This window comes from Peromyscus eremicus, chromosome 15, assembly GCF_949786415.1.
Source record: "Peromyscus eremicus chromosome 15, PerEre_H2_v1, whole genome shotgun sequence".
Taxonomy (NCBI): domain Eukaryota; kingdom Metazoa; phylum Chordata; class Mammalia; order Rodentia; family Cricetidae; genus Peromyscus; species Peromyscus eremicus.
The window spans coordinates 16,019,577-16,045,683 of NC_081431.1; the positions used below are offsets into that span (position 1 = coordinate 16,019,577).

At 42.8% G+C, this 26,107-nt stretch overlaps 1 protein-coding gene across 1 annotated transcript; it reads right to left on the bottom strand.

Moving 5' to 3' along the window:
* Positions 1–539: 539 nt before the first annotated feature.
* Positions 540–25,267, bottom strand: Sccpdh (saccharopine dehydrogenase (putative)). Its single transcript, XM_059280455.1, has 12 exons — positions 24,922–25,267; positions 22,543–22,655; positions 16,487–16,567; positions 12,188–12,317; positions 11,235–11,284; positions 10,635–10,765; positions 9,767–9,884; positions 8,908–9,027; positions 8,759–8,815; positions 3,941–4,052; positions 2,043–2,124; positions 540–1,142 (listed from the first exon to the last, which is right to left on the bottom strand). Exons 1-12 carry the CDS (start codon positions 25,109–25,111, stop codon positions 1,037–1,039), a joined length of 1,290 nt encoding a protein of 429 aa, XP_059136438.1. The 5' UTR covers positions 25,112–25,267; the 3' UTR covers positions 540–1,036.
* Between the last annotated feature and the right edge of the window lie 840 nt (positions 25,268–26,107).

The following is a 26,107-nucleotide window of genomic DNA, read 5'->3' on the forward strand; positions in this document are numbered from 1 at the left end:
CATGCTAGGCACATACTACTACCTAAGCTACATCCCCAGTCTTTTTTTGTTTGTTTTGTTTTGTTTTGTTTTTCCAGACAGGGTTTCTTTGGTATCACTGTCTGTCCTAGAACTCGCTCTGCAAACCAGGCTGGCCTTGAACTCACAGAGATTTGCCTGCTTCTGCTTCCTGAGTGCTGGGATCAAAGGCATGCACCACCAGCACCCAGTTATCATCCCCAGCTTTGAGTATATATATATATATATATATATATATATATTGTAATTCATAGGAGAGATGTTATCCTTATTTTAGTATTTTAATGCAAAATGTGGCTTAAAAAGCAAATTTGAGAAAAATTCTGCTGAGGCTGTCAAGATCAATAGAAAGTCAAAAGTTGTTTGCTTAATACTAACCACAGTTATGAAATTAGGGATAAAAAGATGCACTAACCCAATTTTTGGCAGTAAATAGGTCAGGCCACTTTAAACAGTGCCAATGTACGATAAGCACGGAAGTCCAAACCAAAACCAAACCAAACCAAAACCAAACCCCATCATTCAATTAACAACCCTTTATTATTCAACGTAGGTAAACAATCCAAAATCAGTCCATGTAGGTGGATGAGAACGTTGACTAAAATAGAAAAGGACAGTCTTACTTAGCAAATGCTCACACACTATGCAGAGGAGCTCCCAGGAGGGTGAGATCCCACAACCCCACGGCAAGGAAGGCACAAGTTCCTGCCACATCCTAACACCAGTCAAGCCCCGCCACTAAGGAAAGCTGTTAGTACACAAACAGGGACCCTTCACTATCTGATCTTCCAGTTCATTTGTCAATAAAAAGGCAAGGAGAATATTAGTTTTCTCTCACAAGCAATAAAATCATAAAAACAGCTGAGATATGAGGTTTAGGATAAGCTAGTATAATTTTATGCTTTTAATGTATAGATATTTTAGACTTGACAGTCTTCCACATACAGTCAGATAGGTTTATAGCAAATAGAGAAGCTGTTAGTTCGTGCATTTTATGATTCAGTCAGTCTTCAAATGTTTAGACCTCGGAGCTGCTAATGACGCTAAATTCAATGCCATGCTGGTTGAGTCTGTCAATCAACTTCGTTCTGGAGAAAGCTGCTCCAGGTGTGAAGACACCGCCCCTGTGAAACAGGAACAAGAGAACACAGTGCACAAGGCTCCTCTCCAGCCCTCTCCTCCGTGGGCCGAGCAATGGAGTCACTCACACCTCCTGAAAACCAATTCTTCCCCGTCACATTCCTAAAAACAGCCAAGTGAGCACATGGCTCTTAGTCCACGGCACTGTTTAGTTGCTCGTGAGACTTTTCCATACTACAGGTGTGCTCAAGGGGCCCTCTGAGCATCATACACCTGAGTCTTCACACTCAAGAGGACTAAATAAAAACATGAATGGAATTCATTCAGCTAGCCAACTATTATTAAACAGCACTTCAAGGTGATGAAAAAGAAGTTTCTTCAACTATAATGGCCAATATTTGCAAAAATGCCAAATGATGAGTACTGGAAAGTTTTAGTTAGGTTTTACTACACACAACTTCTACCTATATTTCTTAATACTGTTTTAGGTTATGCCTGATTTGCCTTTCAGCCATGGGCTTCTGTGCACTGGTGAGGTTGGCTTAGTTCCAAGGGTACCAGCTAAGTGCTCAGTAAGACAGCACACTCCATAACCACCTGGGCAGCAGCCATGACTCAGTTCCCACCTGCTCAGCCAGGACTCCCCTGCCACTCAGCACCGATTAGGAGCCCTGGATAACACTGCTAAATAAACAATAGGGCCCCTTTCTGAGTGTCAGGCTCTAGGCTTGAGTTTTGTTTTCTTTAAATAAAGAATGGAAGCCAGCTTACATAGCTCTCATTCACCTTCACAGTAATTCCAAAGGCAGATAAGGAATTGTTCTTGGCATTGCTTTAACATACATCTTTGGTCCAAAGGAACCCAAGACTAAAAATCAACTCAAAGATAGCTAAGATGTCACATGGCTGAAAACACTTTCTCACTAGAAGAAATGCAAACTTACCCTTTAGGGAGATCAGAGGCGTCATTCAGAAGAGTCATGGCTGCCTGAACCATGGCTATGGGAGTAGCCACGTAGCCAGCCTCTGCAGGAAAGGGTCAAGCAAAGGAAAATGTTCACGGGTGAGCATCACCTCAAAATCAAGGGTGCATTTCATGTCTAGCACTGAGTATACAGAGATTTTTTTTTCAATAAATATTCTGGTCTCTTAACAAAAATAATAGTGAACATTTATGTAACTCATGTTTAATATATACCTTTATCCAAACTGCTTGGGACTTCTATGCTTTAGGTTTTCTGTTGTTTTTTTTTCCATATATATTGGAATATGTACACACACACACACACACACACACACACACACACACACACACACACACACTGAAATTATTACTCTGGAGGGTTTTGTTTTTGTTTTCCCAAACAGGGTTTCTCTGCATAGCTCTGGCTGTCCTGGAATTCACTCTGTAGTCCAGGCTGGCCTCAAACTCAAGAGATCTGCCTGCCTCTGCCTCCCAAATGCTGGGATTAAAGGCATGTACCACTATGCTGGCCTTGGACACAATCTTATAAAATATTTTGAGCACACCGGCAATTTGATATTTCCCAGTACGTGAGGTCAGGTGCAGAATCTGCCACTTGTGTAACTGTTGGTGTTCAAAATGGTCTGATGGTGGAGAATTTCAAATTTTGGATTTTCCGATTGCAGATCCTCCCCTGTACTTACTGTTAGGAACTATCTATACTAGTGCTTAAGAACTGACCTCAGTTTGCTCCTGTCACATGTGAGCAACATCATTCCATCCCTACTTCACAGACAGGCCAGTGCCCTGTGCCCTTCTTCACCTGATCTCAGAGCAGCAGCACGAAGGCGGTCGCCCTCAGGCAGGCTCCTGGGCTTCCAACCACCACACTGTTGCCCTCCTAACAACCTTGGGTGCTGAGGACTCCCATCTGTCAGTCCTCTAAACTGATACCTCTTTCTGCACTTAACACAAACAACTCTCAGGATCTTAAAAGAAAATTTAAATAAACTGGGGGCTGGAGTGATGGCTCAGCAGTTAAGAGCTGAACCTGACAGCTCTCCCAGAGGGCCAGGGTTCAATTCCTAGCACCCACATGGCAGCTCACAACTACCTTACTCCGGTTCCAGGAGACCTAATACCTTCACATAGACATACATGCAGGCAAAACACCAATGTCCGTAAAATAAAAATAAATTAAAAAAAAAAAAAAAGAAAAACAACTGATTGTATCCAGTAACTTAAAGTCCTTAATAAAGTGAGATATTAGTATTTATATTACTATCAAATAACTGAAACACAGTCAGATTATCTTTAAAAGCCAAGTTGTAATTTGAAAAGGAGGTGTGATTCAAAAACCTGTCATCTGGCTTCATTAGTCCTGACCCACAGTCAGAGAGTGTGGTACTTACACCTCTCCTATAGCTCTTGTGAGGGCTTGTCTCTGCATAGCGCTCTAGAAAGTTCTTCAGTCTTTTGGGCAATGGATCCTTTTAACAATCTATCAAAAGTTATTATGCTCCTTTATAAAATGTGTGTAAATCTATATATTTCACAAAATTCGAAACCTTGGGCCACAGATTTGACTCACAGAACAACTACACTACTTAAGTAAGAGACTGAAGCAGGTAAAAATACCAGCTGAACTTTCTTATTAATAATTAAAACTTGCCATTTTCAAACTTGGATTATTAAATCATCATGAAGAAGAAGGCGAGATGTGTTAACTAAATTGGCTAATAACAACATCAACCCTTCTATAGACAGAATAATTTCAAAATATGTAATCCATGCAAATGTAGTTCTAAAACAAGCATACCACTTCACAGTCTAAGACAGTGTAAACCCCGAGACAGCCTTATGCCATACGCACAATACCTGGTCCTTTCACTTGGGTACAGATTTTGATATTTGGTTTGTTCTTTTCGACACTAAAGCCATGGCTGTATCCTTGACCAAAGAATGTCATCGTAAATGATGATTCATCCATCTGTGAAAGAAAAGCAAAGGGTGTGCTTAGTGATACGTCATTTCCTTCTAGAATACAATAAACCCTGCTGTCCTACTCCATGAGACATATTTGCTTTTCCTCACTGAATGTTTTAATGGCTCTCAAAATCCTGTGACAGATTTTTAGATGTTTCCATTAAAAAGTACTGGTTTTGAACACTAATAACTCTAAACTGCCAAACAGAAAAAATGGCCCACAAAACACTCTCCTTTCCTTCTTCTGAAGGTTTTATGATGCACTGTTACCATTCACCAGGTTTTCACTATTAAACTTAAATAGCCAATTGTAATCAACAGTGCTGAGACTGCTCTCCTGCCTCTGATGGAGCCCGGGGTGGCGGGTATTAGGCTGCTGTTCACTTAGCCTTCTGAGCTTCTGGGCAGATCTGGTGACCTTGCCAGCTCCAGCGACCTTCTTGTCCGCAGCTTTGATGACCCCCACAGAGCTGTCTGCCTCATGTTACAAAAGCGAAAGGACCGTGGAGGAGAGTCAGAGAAGCTCTCAACACACATGGGTTTGCCTGGACCACACACGACGTTTGTTTGGTTTTCAAGACAGGGTTTCCTTCTCTGTGTAGCCCTGGCTGTCCTGAACTCGCTCTGTAGACCAGGCTGGCCTCGAACTCACAGAGCTCTTCCTGCTTCTGCCTCCCAAATGTTGGTGTTAAAGGCATGTGCTACCATGCCTGGTGCACACACAGATATTTTTAATAGATTAAAACAATCAATGTATTCTCTACCGTATGTATGTATCCCCTTCGTGTAGCTGATTACACTGCCACCATGCAGTTCTCATCAAATCTGCCCACTTTCGTGACTTACTCAGAAAAATTTACCTGCCCCCTGTGGTAGTCTGGAGGTAATGGGCCCCCATAAGCCCACAGTGGGTGGCACTATTAGAAGGTGTGGCTTTGTTGGAGTGGGTATGGCCTTGTTGGAAGAAGTGTGTCACTGTGGGGGCAGGCTTTGAGGTCTACTTTGCTCAAGCTTTGCTCAGTGTGACATACTTCCTATTGCCTTCTGATCAAGATGTCACCAGCTCCATGTCTGACTGCATGCTGCCATGCTCCTTGCCATGATGATAAAGGACTGATCCTCTGAACCTAAGCGAGTCACCCCAATTAAATGTTTCCTTATAAGAGTTGCTGCCATGGTCATGGTTTCTCTTCACAGCAATAGAAACCCTGACTAAGACACCCTTCCTTTTTTTTTTTTTTTCTGACACCCCCTTCTATCTCTTCTCAAAGCATGCTTTTCCTAACATTTTGGGCCTCATTCTCTCTCCAAAACTCTTCTCCCTGCCATGTGGGGAGCTCCATGCCAACTTAACTAAAATGGCATGGCTTTCCCCCCACTTTCTTTTATCTAGCATTCTCCTCAGGACGGTGGCTGTGATTTCAGCTCGCTGCCCTGATGTTTTTCTTCTCAACTCTAACAAAATCATCCTTGAGGAAGTCTGGCAACTGCAACCCAAGGACAATGAACAGATGGGAAAAGATCAGTGTGTCACTCAACCCTCATCATGAAGCACCTTCTTTTCAGGGGATGGGAATTAAGAGTGACCCACAACTGGACAATGTGCAGAGTGAGAGATGTGGGGACACTCAGATCTAAATGGAACATCTTCATCAAACCCCTCCCCTCAAGGTTCAGGATCCTTGTAGAAGAGGTGGAAAGATTATAGGAGCCAGAGGAGGTGGATTATTCCAAGATACAACAGAACTAATGCACTTATGAACTCAGAGACTGACAGCACACACAGGATTAAACAGGTTCAAACCAGACAGAGTGCCCACACTGAGAAGGAGAGGTGGACACAAAGTTCCAACCCTGAGAACCCAACCAAGAAGCTATTTGATATTGATACACATGGGGAAAGGAAAGTCAGGTTTCTACAGCAGAGTGTCACTGTGCATATGGACCAAACTCTAAGGCAGGCCCAGGAGTAACCGGCCAATACAAAACTGACTCCATTTTGTGTGTGTGGGTGGGTGGGGTTTCATTTTATTTTTGTATTTTTGTTCTTTTGGTTTTTTTTGTTTGTTTGATTTTCGTTTTTTGTTTTGTTTTGAGAGAGAGCAAGAGAAAGAAAATAAGGTTGGGTGGGAAGGGAGAAGGGGAGGATTTGGGAGGAGTTGGGGGAAGGGAAAGAATATGATCAAAGTATATAAAACTTTTTAAAATTTTCCTTGAGCTTTCTTCTGAGTCCATTCCTAAACATTTTCACTAATGAGATTAAGACCTGCAGTAGGGACACTGTTTCCCTAGTAACAGACAGCACCTCTCCAGGACTTCCCCCACTTTCAGTAACAGGTATATGCTACCATATCTGGCAAACACACTTTACTAGGCTGCCAGTCCTAACCACATGACTCATTCTCCAGGACTCACATGGTGGAAGGAGAGAACCAACCCCAGCAAGTTGTTCTTTAACCTCTCATACACGCTGTGGCACACGGCACCCACACACATACACCACACACACAAATAAATGTGGTAAAAAGATGGAACTCCAGAAAAAACAAAGCATTAGTTAAAAGCAGGAAGGGACACAGTAGGTTGGTGTGTCTGGAAAATATAACCCGAGTCATGCAAACAAAGCCAGACACACAGGACACACTGGCCCTGCCTCTGCTGTGTGGGTGTGTGTGGCAATGCACTAAACGATCACACTGCAGTCTTTCAAGCTCGGCACACACTCAGCTTTGGGACTATTTTCAACATTTTCTGAGTTGCTGCTCCAAGTAATCAGAGGTGGATGCAAAATGAAACCAAGACCATGAGGAGTCCAGGGTGGCCTCAAACCTCTGGAAGGAATTCATGCCAGCAATGCTCTGTTACTTCACACACAAACCACCCAGCCCCGACCAGGAGCATTCTGCCTCCACAGCAGTAATCTCAAGCACGGCACTGCTCTGGCATCACTGGGAAGCTTCTGAAAACCCCAATGCTCTTTGGTCATCAGCTCAGGACTTTCTCTGCAAGTTGAGAACTGCTCGGCATTTTTAGCCCACTCTCCAGATCTACTAATCAGAGTGTGGGCTAGGTCAGGTCTACTAGAAACAAAAGGCTCAGATGTGATTCTCTGCAAAATTCATTGCCAGACGTGGTGAGTCAGAAGTGTTTTAAATAAGACAGTTAACAAGGCCAAATTTTTGTATGTGTTAGATCTTTTGGACAGCAGTGGGAACATGGATAGAAACACAAGAATGTTATGAAAAGTTTAGTCCAAAGGTAAGGACCTATAACAACAAGTAAACAAAAAGGCAACACAGAACAGGAGATTATGTGCAGATCATCATCTGATAAGAGATGCTTATTTAGAAAATACAGAGACCTTATATCCAAACCAACAATGGACAAAGAGAAATAGACATTTTTCCAAAGAAGACACACAAAATGTTCAATATCAGGAGTCATCAGGGAAATGCAAATCAAAACCATGATACCAATGTACATCCATTAGATGTCTACTATAAGAAAAAATAAAAAGTAAAAACAGTTGGTGATGCTGCTCTTGCAGAGGATCTGAATTCATCCCCAGCATTCCCATTGGACAACTAACAACTATCTGTAACTCTGATTCCAGGGGCATGCAGATACAAATACTTACATAAAAATAATAATTAATCTTTTTAAGTTTGTGAGGCTATGGAGAAAGTGGAATACTGGAGTAATAGTGGGAGGTAAATGATGCAATTTTAACAGAGTTAAAAGTTCTTCAAAAAATTAAAAATAGAATTAATATGTAACCCAGGCACTCTATTTTTGAATATATAGCTAAAAAATATCTGGATCATAATTTTACACAGATATTTGTACATCCATATACACAGCAGCATGTTCACAACAGGTAAAAGCTGGAAGGTAGTCCACATCCATTCATAGATGAATAGAAAGTGGCATATACATACAGTGAATTAACCATTCATCCTTAAAAGGAAAAGAACTTCTAACATACCCTGGGTGAACCTTGAGGACTGACAGCTAACAGAAGTAACAGACAAAGAAGAACAAATACTTTGTGATTCCATCTCTATGAAATATCTAGTGACGGCAATAAAACGGCAGTTCCTGGGGGCTGGAGGGACCAGGGGATGAGTGGCTATTTAATGAGTATGTTGCAGTTTTACAAGACAAAGGGTTGTGGGGATGGAGGGTGTGGAGGCTGCACAAAAACACAAATGTACTTAAATCCACTTGATAATTAGAAATGATAAGTTTTGTTTTGTGTACTTTATAATAGGTTTTTAAAAAAGGAGACTGGGTCTGAACCGAGGCATGTGAGATACATTTAAAGGAAAATCTATAATGATGCCATTTATGGTAGGAGAAATTGGTAGTGCCAGCAAACAAGATGGACACTATAGAAGGGAGTTTCAGGAGAAAGGACTCCAGATCTCAGCACACTGAACTTCAAGTGTCCACAGGATGTGAACTGCTACAGGTGAACCTGTCAATGGAGCTGTGTGCCTGCTAAGAGCTCTGTGGGGAGTGAGTAACAGGGTCCCTGCGGATCTTCAACCTTGAAGGACTAGCAGAGAGGTGAGACCACAGTAGAGCGAGCAGAAAGATACTGGGGGGACACAGACGAGCAGTTATCTCAGGAGCCCCCACCCCCACCCAAGTAACAAAAGTTCAAAAGTGTATTAGGTTAGAGACCCAGACATAAAAAACAACGATTACCTGTTTTTGTGTCGGACCTTGTTTTGAAAAATAACCAAAGGAAAAGAGCCATGGGAACTAAAGAAGACAAAAAAACAAACTTAGTGATATTTCCAAGACTTCATGAGAAATATTACTCAAGATCTTATTTTATAAAAAAGCTTACTTACTTTTACAAGAAGGTGTCTTCCAATGCTGAACTTCACAAAGAATAAAAAGAAAAGTCCTGCAAACATCAGCTTAATAACAGAGGTGATGCCTCCCACTGTTACGTAAGCAGCATACTGAACCTGGGTGCACAACACGAAGTCAGGGTATTAATTGCGTACAAAGGATGGTGCCTGTGCTGCTCTTACTCTTTAGTTAGCAACACTGAAGGGAGCAATTTCCATTTGATGACTGCATTTTGTTCTGACAGCTTCTTCAGAACCCAACACTAGGAGCCTATGTTTTAAAGGACCTGCTACAAATGACAATTAGCTTGCTCTACTTGAACACCAAAGTCCACATAATATACAATTTATCTGAGTCTAGTAATAATACTATATAGCCCAGGCTGGCCTTGAATTCATAGAAATTCTCCTGCCTCAACTTCCTGAATGCTGAGATTACAGTCATAAGCCACTACATCTAGTTCACCCTCCACCTTTTAACCTGAGATAGTTTCCTCTTGATGTCTCAGTATGAACAACTCATTCCTTCACCAAAAGGATGTGCTAGTATTCTAGAGGTAGGAAGGAGACCCAAAGGTGGGGGCCAAGACATCTCCAAAAACCACTACAGAAATAGAATTCTAGCAGCTGAAGCACTAAACAGAGACAGTTGGGTGGTTTTGTTGATTCTACAGAAGGCCAGATTTAAATCTTACACAAGGCTGGTACCATGTTTATGATCTAACCTTATACACATTATTTACTCTTTTTTTAATTTATAAACATGAACATCAAAATTTTAAGATATTAAACATACTGAAGAACTAAAACAAACATGGGCTTACTCTTCATTAATAAATAAGACATATTTACTTACTGGAGAGTCCTCTAAATTTTCATGTAAGTAACGCTGAGTCCTCTTCACGACAGACATATCAGATCCCAAAAAAGGAATGGAATATGAGTTCAGCTCTCTACAATAAGAAACTGGCCACCTGCAAGACAGAGCCATGAAAATGTTACATTTCCTCTAATTACTACAGTGATCATGACTTTGGCTAATAAATTTCCAAATTAAAAAAATCAGAAACCTTTCTTGACGTGATTAATAAGGCAAGAGTGCCTTTAGTTCAATGGGTTTCTAATAGTTTTCCTTTGTTCCCCATACCTACCCCATAGTAACAATGACACTTTGTTATTCTTCATACTACTGACACACACACACACACACACACACACACACACACACACACACACGCACAGTGTTGGACCCATCAGCTTCTCTAGAGACTGACTTCACCACCACTCACCGGCCCAACTCTTATATCTTATCTGATAACATTCTCACACATGAGGTTTATTCACATTAATTATGTTAAGTGATCACTTTTTGGGGGGCAGGGGTTAGAGACATAATTTCTCTTGTAACCCTGGCTGTCCTGGAACTCACACTGAATAGACCAGGCTGGCCTCAAACTCTGGTCTACAGAGTGAGATCCAGGACAGGCACCAAAACTACACAGAGAAACCCTGTCTCTAAAAACCAAAAAATAAAATAAAATAAAAATAAAAATAATAAAGTACTTAAACTTAGTATAATATGCTAATTACATTTTCACTTTGAAAATAATTCGGAACTTATCAAAAAAGTCTCCAAGCTTTTCCTAGTAGAACATTACCAGCCAACCAACAGCAACGCAACACACAGACTAAAGTAGTACAGAACACATTTTAAATTACTCTACCTTCTTTTCAACTTTGAGCCAATAATCGGGACGGGTTTCAGACCTGATGCACTCCGTAGTTTTCTTAAACTACCCTTATCTCCAAAACCGTAAATTGCTGACTTCCAGGTACCATCGTGAATACACAACCCCTAAGAAAACATTTCACAAGTTAAACATGTCTCATGGGTAATACTGAAAGGTAAGATCAAGTAACTTAGAGTTATTACATTTCACCTCCATTTGTACAAGACATACTCCTGCAATTAATAATTTTGGCATGAATTTTTATGGCTAACTAGGCAGCAATACTACCCATTGCTTGGTTATATTCACCATTTACCCCAACACAAGTTTTTTCTTCTTCCCTTACTTATTCATGCTGACTGGCACTAATGTGACCTTTACTACAGATGGGAGTCTTAGCACTGTGATCACAGTCAGTCACTCTAATGTAGCAAAGTCATTCACTAGCTTCACTTTCTAAAACTTAAATAGTGACTCTCACACTAAAAAGGACAAATGCATATAAAGATTAGTCTAAATCTTTTTAAGAGCCATGTATCATTTGCAAAGTATTTTTCATATTAGCTTGAAAAGACAGCCAGGAAGGAAACTGACCTCAGGTCCTGAGTGTATAGTCAGGAAGCTTTCCACTGCAGTCAGAGTACCTAAAGGGATAAGAGATGGTATAAGGTCAAATCAAATAAAACCCAAATTACTCAACCAGGACAAGTAATAAACTATGCCAATCAGGTGGGGGGCATTTTTATTAAGCTTACAGCTGGGAAAAAAAATCAGAAAATCTGCACAGACAACAGTTTTATTATGTTATTATCCACAGATGAAAACACAGTTAATAAGGCCAGAAGAACTCCAGAAAGAAGAGGTTAGCATGACTAACTGGTAGTGTTGACAAACTCTCCTGCAGTATTTAAATGAACAAGGCTAAGAATCTTCTCCAGCAAGACAACAGCTTAACCTGCTCATCCTGGAAAGCTCATCACAGCACTCAGGGGAATGATTCTGGCTTAAACATATTGTTTTCAAGGAATTTTCAATAGTAATTGAAATTTACTGCAAATGTTCAGAAAAAAACACTAAACACTCCTTGTGGTGACTTCTAAAATACTTCAAACATGGGCTGGGAATATGGCTCAGTGGTAGAGCTCTTGCCTAGCATTTGTGAGGCCCTAAGTTCAATTCCCAGTACCACAAAAAAACAAAGACAAAAGAAAATACTTAAAGCTGTTAAAATAAAAAACATACTGGGCAGTGGTGGCACATGCCTTTAATCCCAGCACTTGGGAGGCAGAACCAGGCAGATCTCTGTGAGTTTGAGGCCAGCCTGGGCTACAGGGTGAGATCCAGGACAGGCTCCAGAGCTACACAGAGAAACCCTGTCTCAAAAAACAAAAAACAAAAAACAAAACAAAACAAAAAGAATAAAAAACATATATCACATGGCTAGGGATGTAGCTCAGGGTAGAGAGAGTGCTGGCCTAGTCACCATGGCTACAAACACAAAGTCCTTCTGCTGTGAGATTTAAGTATTCTTATTGACCAGTAATTACCGTTCATTTGATTTCTGGTGTATAACACTCCTAGATCTGCTGGAATGGAGTCAAAGCCACTGCTTCCAATGATATAAACCCCTTTTTCTGCAGCTTTCTCATGATACTTCGCATGCATTAGCTCCAGAAACTAAAAGATCCAGGACAAAAATGTGAATCAGAGTTTATAGAAACACCTAGACCAATATTAAATGATTTTTCCTAAAGACAAAGCCATTAAACTGGAAATGCAAGCATGTGGCCTGCAGCACAGTATTACCTGCCCAATGGTTTTCACATATTCTGCAAATACTAACCCCAAGCCACAGTGTGACAGCATGCACAGGGATGCACTCGTCTAACTAATAACTAAAAATGATTATTTCAGGATGCATTTTCACTGTAAACCACTTTTTTTTTTTAAATAAAAAAATTTACCCCAGATTGCATTACCCAGATGAGCTTTCCAGACATTATCTACACACGGGGTAGGAAAGGGGCTGATAGAGGACAGAAGAACGCCTGTTCAAATCCCTGTCTAAATTGTGTGGAGTTTTGCTTTGGTCTTTTGAGTGCTAGGATGGAACATAGGGCCTGCTATGTTAGGCAAGGGCTCTATTCACTGGACTATATACAGCCTCAGCTACACCAAATTTTAGAATACTTAGATTTATAGGAAAAAAAAAGATTAGAGAGCTTCCATGTTGACTGAAACTCAGTTTCTGCCATTATTAACACTTTTTATACTGGCATTTGTTAGAAATATGAACCAAAACTGATACCTTAGTAACTAAATCTTCTCCTTTAAAAAAATGATTTTCATTTTGCATGTATGGGTATTTTACCTGCATGTGTGTCTATGTAGCACATGTGTGCAGTGCCCTGGAGGTCAGAAGAGGGCACTGAAACCCCTGGAACTGGAGTTACAGAGGTTGTGAGCAGCCACGCCAGAGCTGGAAACTGAACCCAGGTTTCTGGAAGAGCAACTAGTGCTAACCATTGAGCCATCTCCTCAGCACCCCCATACATACATGCATGCATAGACATACATACATCTGTGTATATGGTAAGGTGTTTTGCCTGCATGTGTGCCTGATGCCCATGGATGCCAGAAGAGGTCATCAGATCCCCAGGAACTGGAGTTAAGAGTTGTGAGCCACCATGCGGGTGCTGAGAATCAAAGCCGGGTCCTCTGGAAGAAGACCTCTTAACCACTGAGCCGTCTTTCCAGGCCCCCCACCGTGTTAATGGTACTACGGATCACAGGGCAGGAGCTCTACCACTGGAGCTATTCCCAGTCTTTTGCTCTGCTTATTCAGACACAGGGTCTCACTGCTGCCCAGGCTGGTCCTGAGCTCACTCTATCTGAGGCAGATCTTGAACTTTGATATTCCTGCCTCAATTTACTGAGTAGCTGGGATTACAGGCCTGCCTTAAAGTCCATTCCTAATTTGTTCCTGTAGACAATTTTACCCAGTGTCCTTTTTCTGTCCCAAGATCCCTGAATACCACATCACACCCAGATGCTAAGTTTCCTGAGACTCCCTTTGGCAGCAAGTTTTTCATATTTCCCTTGATTTTGACAACCTTGATTGTTTTGAAGAACACACATCAGCAATTTTATAGATTATCCAGCTACTAGAATTATCTAATGTTCTTCTTAAGATTAAAGTGACTTAGGAAGAAGGATACACCCTGTTGACATGCCGGAGTAACTTACAATCCCTCAGTTTACTGTCATGTACACATGCACGGTGCTGGGAAGGCTGTGTGTCGCTGTGTGTGTGGAGTCAGTCTCTGCCTTCACAGGAGATCCAGAGAGCACATGCAGGTCACATACAGGCTTTGAGTCTAGCACCTCCACCCACTGAGCCATCCTGTCAGCTGGGCTTACTTGTGTTCACGCCACCGTTGGACACTTGGCTGAGGCAGTGTTTGTCAGGCTTCTGTGCTGTAGCTATGTTCTCTTCCTGAGGGCAGGGCAGCTAGCTTGGTCTCTCTCTCTCTCTCTCTCTCTCTCTCTCTCTCTCTCTCTCTCTCTCTCTCTCTTTTGTACTGGGGGCTGAATGCAGAGATTTGTGCTTGCCTCCCACTAAGTGAAATTCTCAATCCTTTCTATATCTTCTCATCATTAGTTTTAAACTGGGTTGTTTGTATTTTTATATTTCTATTATTGATATATAATAGTTCTCTGAGGCTAGAGAGATGGCTCAGCAGTTAAGAGCATTGGCTGCTCTCCAAGAGGACCCAGATGCAATTCCCAGCATCTACATGGCAACTCACAAGCATCTGTAACTCCAGTTCCAGGGTATCTGATGCCCTCTTCTGGCCTCCACAGATATCAGGCATGGCACACAAGTAGTACACAGACATGCATGCAGACAAAACATTCATATATGTAAAGTAAAATAATCTTTAAAAATGGTGCTCTGTATATTCTGGACATTTATTGGGGTTTGGGGGAGGTTGTGTGTATTTCTGTTTGTTTGTTGTTCTGGTCTTTTCTCAATGCACCTGGGGCCCCAAGAGTGCTATACCTCCTGCACACACTTTATTTCCAAATGTGAGTCTCAATAAACTCCTTCTTAGGAAGGAGGATTGAAGGGCAGTTTTGATTGTCAGGGTAATTCCTGGTTCTGTACTTGTTTTGTACCAAAGTAAATAAACAGCAGGAGCAGAACTGGGACAAAGGGAACGAGAGAGCGGAGGGGCAAAGTGCAGACCTGTCGGCTTTGACAACACTCTCATGGTAGGCTACAGAATAACTCACAAGCCGTTCACCATTGTCTACACTCTGGATTGTTTTAAACAACACAGAATTGGTTTTTGTTTAAGCCACGTGTCCTTCCTGCTCTGATAATTCACACTTTCCTAGTCTTTTCCGATCTATAACACAATTGATGATCTCTAAGCGTAGATTATATGTATAGCATGCTGATGACGATCAGTAGATACTACAGAACAGAGGAATTTACATTCTGAAGGTGGTAGGGGAGTTCAGTGCCTGTTCACACAGGACCCCCACAGTATGGCAGACCAAATCCTACTTCCGTTTACTAGGTGTATGGCTATGAGCAAATTACTTAACTTTCTAAACTTCGATTTCTTCATCTATAAAACAGGGAAGAAGAAAAGTACAGATATGTTTTCAAAGAGTTATACAAGGTGCTTAGCACAGTGTCTGGCAAATGGCAAGCATTAATGAGACCATTTAAATTTAAATATATAATACTTACATTTTATAACATATCTCACACACACACACACACACACACACACACACATATATATATATATATTTTCTGGAGATTGCTGGGGATTGAACTCGGGGCTCACACATACTAAGTACATTGTCTACTACTGAGTTGACCACCAAACCCATCATCTCTCACTTAAAACTTTTTTTTTTTTAAACATTTTTTTTTTTTAGATTTATTTATTTATTATGTATACAGTATTCTGTCTGCACGTATCTCTGCAGGCCAGAAGAAGGCACCAGATCTCATTACAGATGGTTGTGAGCCACCATGTGGTTGCTGGGAATTGAACTCAGGACCTTTGGAAGAGCAAACAGTGCTCTTAACCTCTGAGCCACCTCTCCAGCCCTCACTTAAAACTTTTAAATTGAGAGGATTTTTTTTTTTTTTTTTTTTTTTTTTCTGAAATAGGGTTTCACTGTGTAGCCCTGGCTGGCCTGGAACTCACACGGATCCTCCTGCTTCCTCTGTTTTGTGTTGTTTTGAGTTAGGGTCTTTTGTAGTTCATGCTGTAGTCCATCTGATCCTCCTGCCTCCACATCCAGAGAGCTAGAATTCGAGGCATGTGCCAGCACACCAGGTTTATGCATTACTGTGAATGGAACCCAAGGTCTGGTGTATGCTAATCACACATTCTACCAACTAAGCTACATCCCCAGCCCAAGTGGAGGGGATTTTACATTTATTTTTCCTGTAATGCTACAAAAGTACATAGTTTTAAAGAGGGAAATTATAATGAAAAAGTTTCTAAGAGACAACCTGAGAATTACAACATACTGCATTAATAATTCATCTTACAGCATTCAGTAACATAAAAACCAGCACATCCACACACAATGGAAATAACTAAAGATGTAAAAGAACATTTCAAGAACAATGAAGCTAAGATCTTATCAGTGCTCTTCCTCCAGCTAGGACTAGAACACCAAGAGAAGACCAGCTCTAAAAACTAGAAACACAGCTGTCCCCTTCAAAATGCCTACAAAACAGTTCGAAATATGCTTGCATTTCGCAGAAAACTCACGAATGGCTAGTTTTGTTTCCTCCTTTTTGATTTACGTACCTGAGGCTCCCCACAGATGTCAATACAACTTGTTCCATTTTCAATACACGCTTTAACTACAGGTTCTCCATAAAACCGAAACTGGGGAAATAAAGAAAACCAGTAAGTTATTCTTACTTCACAAGCTTAACTGAGCCAGAGGCCATTGTACAGCTGGGGAAAAGGCTCAGTGTGTAATCACCTCCCAAACATGCCTGAGGACTTGGGTTGAGATCCCCAGAACCCCTGTAAAGGACCTGACGTGGTACCGCATGTCTGTAATCCATGACATATGTGCATAATCTGCATGCTCCTATGGTGAACTGAAAGGTGACAGGAGAATGTCCGGGAGCCCATGGGCCAGCAAGCCTGGTGTATGCAGTGGCAAAAAGAGACCCTGTTTTAAACAAGGTAGGTTCTTCTCTGACCATAACTGTGCTGTGGTACACACGTACACGTACACACACACACACACACACACACACACACACACACACACACGCACAAAGATTTCACAAGAAAAATGCCACTTCACTCTTAGCAGTGTGGTCTTAAGTTATTAAAAATCACATGCTGGGCTGATAAGACAGTTTAGCAGGTAAAAGCACCTCAGTTCAATCCTAGGGACCCACATGGTAGGACAGAATAGTAACACACAGATAAACTAAGGTAACTAACTGTACTGTACCGCCTCTCACTATCTAAAGGTGCAATGGACTCAGAGGCCTGCATGTTTACCTCTAACTAGAGACAGAACGGGAAGTTTTACAGAAGAAATAACTGACCTGAGTTAGATACCAAAAGAACAAAGACTTGCATGGAAAGGTAAATAAAAGCAAAAATAAGAGCACAGCTATAAGAAAAGAGAGCTCCTACTGGTAAAAGCACAAGCTGGCTGGGCCAGAAGTAGTGAGAGATGAACTTGGAAAGAAGCACTGAGGTCGGATGAGGAAGGACCAGGAGTGTTGGTCAGCAGTTTGAACTTCACCTTTACTAGAGTACTCGGGTCTCCCGGAAGACTTTAAAGAGGACACACGCGCACTCACACTCCCACAGTCCAGGGACAACAGCACTTCCCTCACAGGGCTGCTGCGAAGACGAGCCAGCGGCATAGGCACACGGCACTCACATTATCATCTTTCCAGTCATTAGCAGTGTCACTCTACATACAATCCTCAGAATTCAAAACCGGAAGCTTTCTTTCAGCCTACCTCCCTGTAAGTCAGCAAGTTTTGTCAAATCTGTCTCCTAAAATATGCCAAGTCCATATTATATTACCTCTCACCTAATTTTCTACACAAAAACCCCAATCGCTTCACAGTATCCAATCTAGCCAATTTTCAAAGGAATATCAAATCATTATTTTATTTTTTTAAAGATTTATTTATTTTTATTATGTATACAGTGTTCTGCCTGTGTGTCAGATCTCATTACATGGTGGTTGTGAGCCACCATGTGGTTGCTGGGAGTTTTGAACTCAGGACCGCTGGAAGAGCAGCCGGTGCTCTTAACCACTGAGCCATCTCTCCAGGCCCCAAATTATTATTTTAAAATAAAAGTCTGATACAACCTTTCCTTCTTCCTCAGTTATATTAGTTTATCTGCTCAGAATTTTTCCCCAGCTTTCCAGTGCCTACATTATAAAGTCTAAACTTATCTTGTCACAAGTTCTTAAGCATCACGTCACACCACAGCCCCTTAATTCTCACGTTCCAGCAGTTCTAAAGACAACAGAGTGTCACACCCAGTTGTGTTTGTTTCTGCCACCCGGAACCACCTCCTTCCACTCTGCATCTGCTGGGCTAGCTCCCAACACCACAGCCTCAGGCTCACTTCGCATGTCTCAGTTGGTGAGACGCAGCTCTCAGGCTTTACCCACCAATACTAACAAGCCACGTGTAAAACATTAATAACCACTTAAAAACACTAACACTTCGTCAAGAAAGCGCACATCTTCCTATCGCCACAACACCCCCTCCTTACACTGTTCCATCACACACTGCCACTTATCCATTGGGGAATCTGAGAAATTTCCGCTAACTTAGCTCTGTGTTATTATGCTGTTAGGAATTTTTTGTTATAGGACTGCAGAGATGTCAGTGGTTAGAGCACTTGCTGCTCTTGCAGAGGACCTGAGTTCAGTTCCCAGTACCCACATCAGGCAGCTTCCAACTGCCTGCAGCTCCAGGGGATCTGACACCCTCTTCTGGCTTCCACAAGAACCTACACACACACACACACACACACACACACACACACACACACACACACACACGGTATAGATATGTACATTATATAAAATAAATACAAAGACTTTTCTTCATTAGACCCCTGAGTTTGTACAAGACACTCAGAGACACTCCGAGTAATAATCTTGGATTTAATCAGTTCTCAACACTCCATGTCCTAAGCCAGTGGGCTCCCAGCTAGGTGTACCCCCACCAGGGGTATACAAAATGATCCACTGAACCTGACAGTAAATATAGGAACTTTTATTCATGCTAATTTGGGGTATGAAAAAATAAAATGTTATTCATAATTGATTTGTATTTATAAATATTTATAAATTGTTATAAGTAACAATAATTTATTGATAATTGAAATGTGGATTAACTCCTGGGTCATGTCAAGCGGTCAAATACCAAATACAGGATACAAGTGGTATTTTCAGTGGCATGGGAGAGTTCCACACCACCAAGGGGGCCACAGTGACAGACTCGTTCACCTAGCTTTTTCCTCCTACTGCTGCCTAATGCTTGTTTGCTCATCTAACAGGAGGAGTGTCTGCTTGAAGCCTCGGCACAGAGAGACAGATACAGAGATCTAATACTGAAGACAGATGAATCCGCTGCGTAGGGGGAAAACTGGGAGAGAATTCAAAAACCACGTAAAGAACAGAGAAAATGAGCCAGTTATGATGACTCACAACTATAATCCTAGCACTCAGAAGCTGAGGCAGGTGGATTACCATGAATTTGAAGACAGCCAAAGCTAATAGTGAGATCCAGGACAGCCTGGAGTTATCAAATAAGATTATATCTCAAAAATTAAAGGGAAAAAATTAAGAAAAGGCAGAAAGTTCCAGAACAGATGCAGAGAGGTGGTTCAATGAGGACTGAGGTGAGTGCATCTGGCAGGATGAGACTTGAAACAGGGCGGGCAACAGCCTGGCAAGATCTGGGTAGAGGAGGAGGGAGGGAGGGAGGCAACAGGAACTCTTCCCAGGAGCTTTAAAGAGGGACACACACAAACAGTATAGTTAGAAGGGTTTATGAAATCAAGGGGAGTTTTTTAAAAAATGAGTGATATAATCACTTACGTGCTGACAGAAAATCCAACAGGGACCTCACAACCTGAATCACCTGAGGGAATGACTAAATAACTGATGCTGTCGCTGTGTGTGGAACTCTCCCATGCCACCATCATCTAACGGCCTCTTCTGGACTGTGAGTATGCACACACACCACCACCACCACCACCACATCTTAAAAAGAAAGAATCCAACAAAAACGAAAAATACACCACCCAATAAAGATAGGAAAATATATAATTATAAGCATAAAGCCTTCACATGTTGTGCCCAACAGGCACAAGAATTCTTCCTTGTGACAAGAGATGAAGGCAGAGATCAGGGTGCTACTTGGAGGTACACAGTAAATGAGCAGATCGGGTAGCATGAAGACAAAGATATCAGTTTCTAGGTTCATGGAGAAAAATGGCTCATGCCTAGAACCCTGCAGTCAGGAGAAACTGAGGCTGGATGGTTGTGAATTCGAGGATAATCTGGCCTGCACAGCAATATCCTTCCAAAGATAAAAAGGAAGGGAGGAGCTGGGAAGTAATCAGCTAAGTGAAGGAATGATCAGAGTGTAAAGGAAGAGTGGTGAACCCTCCGTTTGCCTCAGGGTAGACTAGAACAGCCAAGGGAAAGAAACCGAGATGTTGTGTGGTGCGGGACTCAACACTGTGCTTGTGCTGTGTGATTTAACACACATGTTAAATCATGTTCATGTTCAGGTGAGGGATTTCAGTTAGACTCTCCAGGGTCAGTTTCTCTACAGTACCGAGCAAAGGAGGAAGGTGTTGTTCAGAGTGTTACACTGATCACAGCAATGTGCTTGACAGACCCTAAGCTAGTAACAACGAGAAAAATATAAACAACATTTTAGATGTTTAGTTTTCCAACATATTGCCAATTATGATGGCTTCTTCAGATCAGTAAATACTATCAATGGTTACCTTGTAAAGGTCAAAAGTTTACAAGTGACCTTTTTCTTTTTTTTTGAGATAAGGTTTCTCTGTGTAGCCCTGGCTGTCCTGGAACTCTCCGTAGACCAGGCTGGCCTCAGACTCACAGAGATCTGCTTGCTTCTGCCTCCCGAGTGCTGGGATTAAGACATGCACCACCACCACCCAGTTTAGAAGTGACCTTTTCATACCCAATATCCAGTATAAGGCAAGAGCTGTTTTCCTTTTAAAACACTAAAATAAACTTTAAACTCAACCATTTTTTTTTTTTAAGTCAGGGTCTTGCTAGCTTGAGAAAGAGACACCTTCAGCCTCCAAAGTGCTGGATTACAAGCATACAGCACCACACCCAGATTACCCAACCACTTCTAACCACCTCTGCTGCTACTACCTCCATGTCTGTCTGGCCTGGCCCATCCTGCTGTTGGTCCCTTGGCTACTTTTCATCTCAGAAGCTGAAAAACCTAAAAATGAAATCAGGTCTTCAATGACTCTTGCTCATTTTTAAAAGAAAATCCAGGGCTGGAGAGATGGCTCAGCGGTTAAGAGCACTGGCTGCTCTTCCAGAGGTCCCAGGTTCAATTCCCAGCACCCACATGGCAGCTCACAACTGTCTGTGACTTCAGTTCTAGGAGATCTGACACCTTCACACCAATGCACATAAAATAAAGTTAAATAAAACTATTTTAGAAAAAAATAAAATAAATATCTAGTTCCTAACCAGTCTGTAAGAGCCCAGACAACCTAGCTCCTGAGGGTTTCCACACACATTCTCTCTCTGCTGGCTCCTAGGCCCAGCACACTCGCTTTTCTCACTTTTTTCAGTCTTGCCAAGCACAGGCTCATCCGGGACCTCTGTAACTGCTTTCCCCGGGACAGGATTCTTCTCAAATAGTCATCCAGGTTACTCTTTCCCTTCATCCTGATCTCTGTTCAAATGCCAATTCCTTAGAAACATGTCTTGAGAGACTATGAGGGCTGGTGGTGCATGCCTCTAAACTCAGCACTCAGGAGGCAGGGGCAGGTGGAGTTCAAGGCCAGCCTACTCTACAGAGTGAGTTCTAGGACAGCTAGGGCTACACAAAGAGAAACCCTATCTGGCAAAAAAAAAAAAAAAAAAAAAAAAAAAAAGATAGAGTATGAGAAACTGTTGTGCCAATACCTGTATCTGACTGTCCTGTTTCATTTGACTTGTCACTCTCTACTATTACAATATTATATTCTTATCTGCCCCACAAAAATGTAAACTCCATACAGAATTTCCTGTCATGATTATGTCCTAGTTGCCTAGAATAACCTACTTATATAGGATAGACATTCAATAAATGAATAAATAAATTAATCTGCTTTTAGTTCCTGCCTATGCTGCCTTTTAACATGCTATATAATACTACAAGAATTTAAAAATGTAAAATTAACTTATTTGTTTAGTGTGTATGTGAGTGTGCCTGTGTGTGCATGCACACACACATGCTATGGTGTAAGTGTGCAGACCAGAGGACAACTTTGGGGATCACTTCTCTCCTTCCACTGTGCAGGTCTTGGTGACTGAACTCATCTTTCTGGCTCATCAAACATTTTTTTTTTTTACATTAAAAAGGAGGAGGGTAGGGTAGGGGGATCCAATCAGCACATTCTCCAAAGACAGTGTCACAAAAAGCGTGACACTATTTTGGGAGACTTTGGTCATATCAATCAAAAGACTCCCCTAAGGAATCAAGCAAGTCGTCTGTCTTCTGCCCTTCTGTTCCTCTGGAATATAAAATGCCAGCTTTTGCTAGAAATGAAAGGATTGTTTGTTCTGATACAAAGAAGGGTTGATTACTTACAGGTCCTACGCAGTTGAGGACAAGCACAGCCTTTTTAGCCATTTCATCAAGTGAGGCTTGATTACTGATATCACAGATTATTATTCCAACTTCAGATGACAGTGTCGGTCTCCCTAAAGTTAAAAAAAGGCATTTCAAGCAAGTCTACATCAATTTGAGACCTTCTAGATCACCTCTTTATAGTAGTCAGTGACTGCAAAGTTACTAATTGGACTAACATATTGAAAACTTTCAACCATGAAAACTTTACCATCTAGTCTAGGTGCTGAGTAGATGATTGCTCTGTCTTCCTCTCCAAGATATTTCTCTCACAGAACTAGTTACTAAACAATTATATATGATCCAATTATAGGAAGTGGAAGGAGACTGTCAAAAGTCAACACCATGAGAACTAAACAGGACTCAGGCCAATTCACTTTTTTTAACATTTTTAAGGATTTATTACATTTTAATTTTTTTTTTTTTTTTTTTTTTTTTTGGTTTTTCAAGATAGGGTTTCTTTGTGTAACACCTCTGGCTGTCCCGAAACTCGCTCTGTAAACCAGGCTGGCCTCAAACTCAAACAGAAATCCACTTGCCTCTGCCTCCAAGTGCTGGGATCAAAGGTGTGTGCCTCCACCAACCCCCCGCTATTATTTTTCTAATGTGTGTGCATCTATATGTATGTATGTGCACTTCAGTGCAGGAGCCCAAGGAGACCAAAGGTATCAGATCCTTCCTGAAGCTGGAGTTACAGGGGATTGTGAGTCACTCAACATGGGTGCTAGGAACTGAATATGGATCCTCGGCAAGAGCAGTATGTGCTCTCAACTGCTGAGACATCTCTCCAGCCCTGTGAATTCATTTTTAAGCAGTCCAGCCTACATAAAATCATTCAAGTGTATAAGGAAATAACTGGAATTAATCGACCCAATTGAGCACTGCAAGTCTCCACTGACTCAGGGCATACTCTCCAAAGTCACCTAATTTTGGCAGTGTAGATGGTAAGTAAGTAAGAGGCTATAACTATAGAGCAGTGGTTCTCAACCTTCCTCATGTTGTGACCCTTTAATACAGTTCCTCATGGTGTGGTGACCCCCAACCATAAAATTACTTTCATTGCTACTTCATAATACTGTAATTTTGCTACTGTTATGAATTGTTATATAAATATTTGTGTTTTCCCATGGTCTCAGATGACCCCCGTGAAAGGGTCATTTGACTCCCAAAGGGGTCCCAACCCACAGGTTGAGAACCACTGCTATAGCACCTCACTGAGGAAGGAAAATGAAAAAATGTATTTTAATAATGACATGTTTTCCAGAAAACATAAATAAACATCCAAAACCTCTCTGTCAAGGTTGTGTTAGTGGTGGCAGCATTAAGAGTTGCAGGACAATCTAGCTTGCATGCTATCGTCTATGTATAACCACAGAACAAAAGACCGTGTATTCTCACTCTGTGTGTGTGGAGCTGTAAGACTGAACAGAAAGAATGGAGAACAAGTGTGACTTGTCTTAGGTGGAGATTTAGTTGCCAAACTCCAAGGCTATTGGGTTCTAAGTCAAGTGCTTCCCCCAACTAGAAAGTAGGACGTGTGTGTGTGTGTGTGTGTGTGTATATCACAACACTTAGAAGGCCTAGCAAGGAAAATACTACTCAGTAAATGTAAGCTGAACAGAAGTCGAAAGAATAAGTAAACAGCCAAAACATAAAAAGCGAGGCGGGAAGGCCACATTTTTATGAAGAATAAGATGACTGCAGGGGGCGTGGCAGTGCTAATGTCAGCATTTGGGAAGATGAAGCAAGGAGATCTCTAGGGCCAGGCCAGCCTACACTGCCTCCAACACCTAAAATCGGGACTGCTGGAGGATTTCTACATGCAAAACCACAAACTAAAAACCAAAAGCACAACAAATAAAAAAACAAGCAGCTAGTGGTATGCACAGCACGTTCGGAAGTGCTGAGACAAATCCCTATCACCAAAATAAACCGATAAATAAGCGCCCTATAATGTTATTAGTACAACTCAAACTTGCTTTCTTGTTCCCAAACACAAACGCCAACGGACCTCTGAGAAATCGGTATCTTATTTCCCTTTCCGACGTAGAGTACCAAGAACCCTCCAAACCCATCAGAACGACAGAGATGGACCGAGGCGCTCCCAGAGTTCTTATTTTGACAGCGGGGCTCCCCAAACTGGGAGAGAAAAGCCTTTTCATTTTGTCTTTCTTTCATTTAGGGGCGGAACAAGGCCCGGCCCGGCCAGGCGTCGGGTCCTCATCCTCGGGCAGGGCTCGATGCAGCCGCACACGGAGGGGGGAGACACCCATCCCTCGGCGACCTGCGCCCGGTCCAGCCCGGTCCAGCCCGGCCCTGCCCACCCCGCCGCCGCGTTACCCAGCTTCAGGGCAGCCTTCTCCAGCACTTGCTGCAGCTTCTCCTTGGAGCGGCCCGCCACGGCCCAGGGCAGGCGGGAGCTCTGCTCCAAGGCCACCTGCTCCCGGGCCACCTCCTCCGTCACGAACTGGCCGGTGAAGCCAGTGGCGCCGAACACCACCAGGTGGAAAGGCCTCTGCTCCGTCGCCATGACGAGTCCACAGCGAGCCGCAGCCCGGGGCGGGCTGAGTCCACCGCGCCTGCGCCTCAGGCGGCGACCCCAGTACCGGGCGCAGCAACCGCCGCTGTCCTGGCCGCCGTCGTCGTCGCCGCCGCGGCTAGAGCGCCCCGCTCCCTTCGGCCCGCGCGCGGGCCACGCCCACGGCCACGCCCACGCCTCCTCGCGCTCCCGCGGCTGCGCGGCCTCCGGGGCCGGCGGCGGCGGCGGCGGCGGCGGCGGCGGCCGCGGGACCTCGTCGGGCTCCGGCTGCAAGTCGGCGTCGCTGGCGGACAGGAGCGGCCGGCGGCCCATGTTGCCCGCAGCCCGGCGACCCGCACGGCTCTGGCCGCCCGAGGCGTCGCGTCCTCTCTGAGGCCGGACCGGGGCGGGCCGGTTCTTCCCGCTTCTCCCGGGGATTGCGAAAAGAAGCAGCCCCGGGGGTCGCCCACGCTGAGCGCTCGCTGCAGTTTTGGAAGCCCGTGTGCCGGTTGGGAAGCCCGGGTGGAGGCGGAGGGGAAGCGTATTAGCAATAAGGGACGCTGGTGACGGGGCTGAGTGCCCGGGACTGTCATCCAGCCTTTCTCGGTTGGTGAATTTGTCAGAGACGATTGCTTTGGGCTAGATTTGCTTTAAAAAAAAAAAAAATAAAAAAAATGCATTTACTTGTTTATTTGTATATCTGTCTGTGGACGTGTGTTGGAGCCGGAGGAGAACTTTCCAAAGTCAGGGACCAAACTCAAGATGTCAGGCTCGGCAGTAAGTGCCTGTACCCACTGAACTATTCTGGGAGCTACTACAGACCAAATCCATTCCTGCTGATTGAGACGTATTATACAGATAGTAAAATGTCCATGGGGTGCAGTAGCTGGGCCAGTTTATTTAAATGACCTGTATCCAATGAAGTCACTCAGTTTGCTCCATTTGCAGTTTTGCGTTGTAAATCTCGCTTGACTTTAATGCCGTTCTGGGTTTCTTAGAACCAGTTCT

Bases quoted from the DNA above. Each gene is read 5' to 3' on its own strand.
- Sccpdh (XM_059280455.1), bottom strand. From the start codon at position 25,111: ATGGCGACGGAGCAGAGGCCTTTCCACCTGGTGGTGTTCGGCGCCACT. The intron at 9,028-9,766 runs GTAAGTAAATAT...TTGTGCACCCAG, and splicing joins AAAATTTAGAGGACTCTCCA to GTTCAGTATGCTGCTTACGT. The intron at 8,816-8,907 runs GTAAGTAAGCTT...TGTCTTCTTTAG, and splicing joins GAAGACACCTTCTTGTAAAA to TTCCCATGGCTCTTTTCCTT.